This window comes from Musa acuminata, chromosome BXJ3-3, assembly GCF_036884655.1.
Source record: "Musa acuminata AAA Group cultivar baxijiao chromosome BXJ3-3, Cavendish_Baxijiao_AAA, whole genome shotgun sequence".
Taxonomy (NCBI): Eukaryota; Viridiplantae; Streptophyta; class Magnoliopsida; order Zingiberales; family Musaceae; genus Musa; species Musa acuminata.
In genome coordinates, this window is record NC_088351.1 from 11,351,786 (window position 1) to 11,356,001 (window position 4,216).

The 4,216-nt window shown below is 39.3% G+C and overlaps 1 protein-coding gene across 1 annotated transcript; it reads left to right on the top strand.

The window, feature by feature from the left end:
* The first annotated feature begins 280 nt into the window (after positions 1-280).
* Positions 281-1,299, top strand: LOC103978234 (uncharacterized). Its single transcript, XM_009393951.3, has 2 exons — positions 281-1,005; positions 1,112-1,299. The coding sequence occupies exons 1-2, from the start codon at positions 316-318 to the stop codon at positions 1,202-1,204; spliced, it is 783 nt and encodes a 260-aa protein (XP_009392226.1). The 5' UTR covers positions 281-315; the 3' UTR covers positions 1,205-1,299.
* The last annotated feature ends 2,917 nt before the right edge of the window (positions 1,300-4,216 follow it).

Consider the following 4,216-nt stretch of genomic DNA (forward strand, 5'->3'; position numbering starts at 1 on the left):
CTACTCGCAATGATACCTTTGAATAATAATTAGCACCACTATGGATGAAAGAAACGATGACGGTGAGGCGGTGATCGTCATCGTCTACGTTGAAAATTATTTAGAGACTTGACTTCGCTCAAGTCTTTCAGATATTCTAATAACATACGTATGCATTCTTCCTTCTTCTTCCTTCTGCTGTCTTTCGGATATGCTACTACGCGGTAGGGTACCAACTCCTTGTAATGTTTGTTTATACGATGGAAACAGCCATGGCAATGCTTTCTTTATAAGTAGAAACCCTCAGTTGGGTCTTCTGCAATCATCAGCAGCGGCATGGCGTTGCAGACGCCCAAAAAGCTGCTTCAGCTGAAGCTCCTGGTCCACCAGAACTCCGGCCAAGTCCTCTACGCCGAGGCCGGCAAGGACTTCGTCGACTTCCTCTTCGGGTTGCTCGGCGTGCCCCTCGGCCACGCCGCCCGCCTGCTCACGGAGGACCACATGGCCGGCTGCCTCCCCACGCTCTGCAAGAGCTTCCACGAGCTCGAGGACGGCTACTTCGTGCACCCCGCCGACGACCGCGACGCCGTCTTCGTCCCCGACGCCTCCTCGCCCGCCTTCGACATCCTGCGCAGCAGCAGCCCCTCCCCGCCCCAGACCGCCAAGATCTACTACCGCTGCTCCGGCGCGGACACCAGCCACTACTACTTCGACAACTACAACAGCTGCTACGGGAACTACGGCCACGTGACCGACGTCTACGGGACGCCATGTCCGTCGTGCGAGAAGGAGATGACGACCGAGATGAGGTTCGTGCCGGGCAGGAGGGACGTGAAGGGCAAGCAGGTGGCGGCCATGGAAGCTGCGGGTGGGGGTTACGTCAAGGGGGTGCTCACGTACATGGTGATGGACAACTTGGCCGTCATGCCCATGTCCACCATCTCCGCCGTCACTCTCCTCAACAGGTTCCACGTTACGGACCTCAAGTCCCTGAGCGAGTGGAAGGTAGAGGTGGGGAAGAACGAGGTAATCAATCCATCCATCCATCCATCCATCATTTGCTCCGCCATGCTATACGTACTGATCTCTCACACACCAATCACTTACTACATGCTGATCCCGACATGGATAGGGTTCGGAGCTGCTGAAGGCGTCGTTGCGGTCGAAGACTGTTCTCACGGATGTGTTTGTGAGGAAATGGAAGAGAGGGGTTTTGGTGGAGTGAAACAACAGAAGCTTGCATGCAGCTCAAAGACTGTTCCCAACAAAAGCATATTTTTAGATCTCTCACACACCAAATCACATATTTTTAGTTCTATATATATATATATATATATATATATATATATATATATATATATATAAAGATATTTTACTGGAAAAAACTTTACTATTAACTTTTTACTGGTTTGCACCCGGCATATTTATTTTTACATGTTTTCTTATAAATAATAAAAAAAATTTGTGAACCAACTCAATTGATATTGAGAAAATCAATGAGGTTTTATGATTAAGCATAACTTAAGTATAACTTAGTTTAATTTCGAGTGAAACTGACACTAAACTAATCCAAATTTTAATAAAATAACTAGAACATAAATCCTAGATTGATTAATATTTTTTTTATTTTTAATAATTTATGATGATTATTATCAAATTTTAAAATTTTTTGAATCGATAATGTGATCAAGTGTAACTTTATCGAATTATACTAAACCAACTCAAACTTCTAGAAAACCACTAAGGCATGATTCTAAGATGATTATCACTATTTTTAAATAAAAAATTTATGATAAGTAATTATCAAAATTAGATTTTTCTTTTTGAATATATTCTCTAATCGAGTATATCTCGTTTCAATTTGGAGTGTAACTTAGTCAACTTCTACTAAGCCAACTCAAACTTCCACTAAACTACATAATCATGATTCTAAGACGATTAATATTATTTTTAGAAAATTTTATAATGATTAATTATTAAAATTAATTTTTTTTAATAAATTCAAATCATAACTTAGTTCAATTTCGAGTATAACTTTGTAAACTTCCACTAAGCCAATCCAAATTTTCATACAATCAATAGAAAATAATTTTAAAATAATAATAATAATAATAATAATAATATTTTTTATAAAAAAAATATTTTATGATAATTAATTATCAAAATTAAAGATTTTTTTTGAATAGATTCTAGGATTGATCATAACTTAATTATATTTGAGTATAACTTGGTAAACTTTCTGCAAACCAACTCAAAATCTAAGGTTATAATAGCTGTTTGTTGAGGTAGATCATTTCCTTTGCTAAGCCATAAACCATGATTTGATCTTGGGAGTCATTTTTACACAAATGATATCAATGAACATTCATAATACTCATCCTTACATTTTTCCCAAAGATTTAAATCCTATTATTGAGAAATCTTTAAAAAAAAAAAACGATCATGAGAATATAAGGAATTTTCTAAAGCAAATATCAAAGAATCTACGATACATAAGAAGGTGCTTATACATGTAATGTATGCTTACATTATATCGTCAAATTACTGTATCAGAAACATCATGTTATTATCTGTTGACAAGAATGGAAGCCTAAATTAGAGAGCTTGACAACAGTAAAAAAAAAAAAAGAAGATGCACAGAAACATGATGTGTGTTTGACGAGGTGGTGGATAATATTTGGCTCGTCCTAGCAACATCTCCAGGAGGAAAAATAAAAAAAGAAGAGAAGAAGATGCACATGATGTGTTTTTTTGTCGACGTTGTGGATAATATTTGGCTCGTACTATCAACATCTTAATAATAAAACATCTTTACCACTTGACTCCTAGTTAATTCTTAAGGTGCTTGACAAGATAAACATGGCTCAAACAAGTATGTGGGTCAGCCAACAAAGTTGAAACAAACATGTTGGTGATCGAAAATTCCTCAAGTTCTTCAGATATGTATGCTAATAGGGACTGTAGAAAAACAAAATATTTAATGATCCAACACCTTAAACTCCAGTCCAGCTTTCCATGTGATCCACTAATTCTACATTAATAGCTATTTCAATTGAACCTCAATTTTCTACCCAAATTTTCTTTTCATGTCAACACAACATGTCGTCATTAGACAAGAAAATTTTATTCAAGATTTTCTCCTTTCTATTCTATTAACCACGAATTCCTAGAAACCTCCTACTTCAGTTGCAAGGAGACAAATCAAACAATAAATAGGAATCATAAAATTTGAACCGCACATAATCCATCCCAACCAGCAAAACAGAGAGGTAATGTCAATGATCGATGAATTGATTCGATTAACGAGCTTTTTGTCAGAGCAGTTGCATCAGAATCAGGATCAAGAGAACACCAACCTCTTCCTCCACCTGATCTGCTCAACGCCACATATATCAGTAGAAGCCTCCTCGATGCCCACCCTGTTAAACATTTTCCGTTCCACATCCATCAATATTCCAACATACAATAGAAAATCCACTTCAGGGCAATCCGATCAAAAAAAATAAATCTCGCACCCAGCAGTGGGATCCATGTCGCATAAGCTCTCGATGGCGCAGCGAAGCTCGCCATCGGATCCGCTGCAGTCGATCCAGTGGTCATAGAGGCAAATCTACCGATCGCGAAGAATGAGACGTAAATACGAGGCGATAAATAGTAGGGTCATGGGCATGACAATGTCATGGTACCGTAGAGGCGGGACTTCTGTGAAGTCATCGACCCCTTGCTCTTATAAAGAGATAGCGCTTGGTTATGAAAGGGGCCGAGGAGGTGGAGAATACAGAGGCAAACTCCAAGTATTGAGACATAGCTAAAGGGTAGAGGTCAGGGAACTTCGTAAGACCGGTGTCAACGAGCTTCTCATCAAGATAGCAAAAAGTAGAGGACTTCGGGTTGATGCAAGAGTACTCAACTATGGAACGAAGTAGGTAGTACGGTGTTGTTCCTGTGCGACTCGGAGGAGTAGGCGACAAAGATGATGGAGAAGACAGTATAATCCCAGAGATGACCAAAACTACTAGAGACTTGCTCCAAGTTAAGGTGAAAACTTCCTACATTCTAGAAGTTCGATAACATTGAGAATGTGAATCACAGTAGCTAACTCAAAGTATGGAGTGTAAACACTTCGAGTGCTTCAGAAGTGTGAGCAAAGAGTGAGTGAAGACTAGTAACCAGCTTGATGCATGGAGTACAACTCTTAAGAAGGCAGACGAAGTCAAGTAACCTTTGTCTTCTCAAC

Excerpts from the sequence above, each read along its gene's own strand:
- LOC103978234 (XM_009393951.3), top strand. The coding sequence starts at position 316 with ATGGCGTTGCAGACGCCCAAAAAGCTGCTTCAGCTGAAGCTCCTGGTC. Across the intron at positions 1,006-1,111 it reads TAGAGGTGGGGAAGAACGAG|GGTTCGGAGCTGCTGAAGGC; the intron begins GTAATCAATCCA and ends CGACATGGATAG.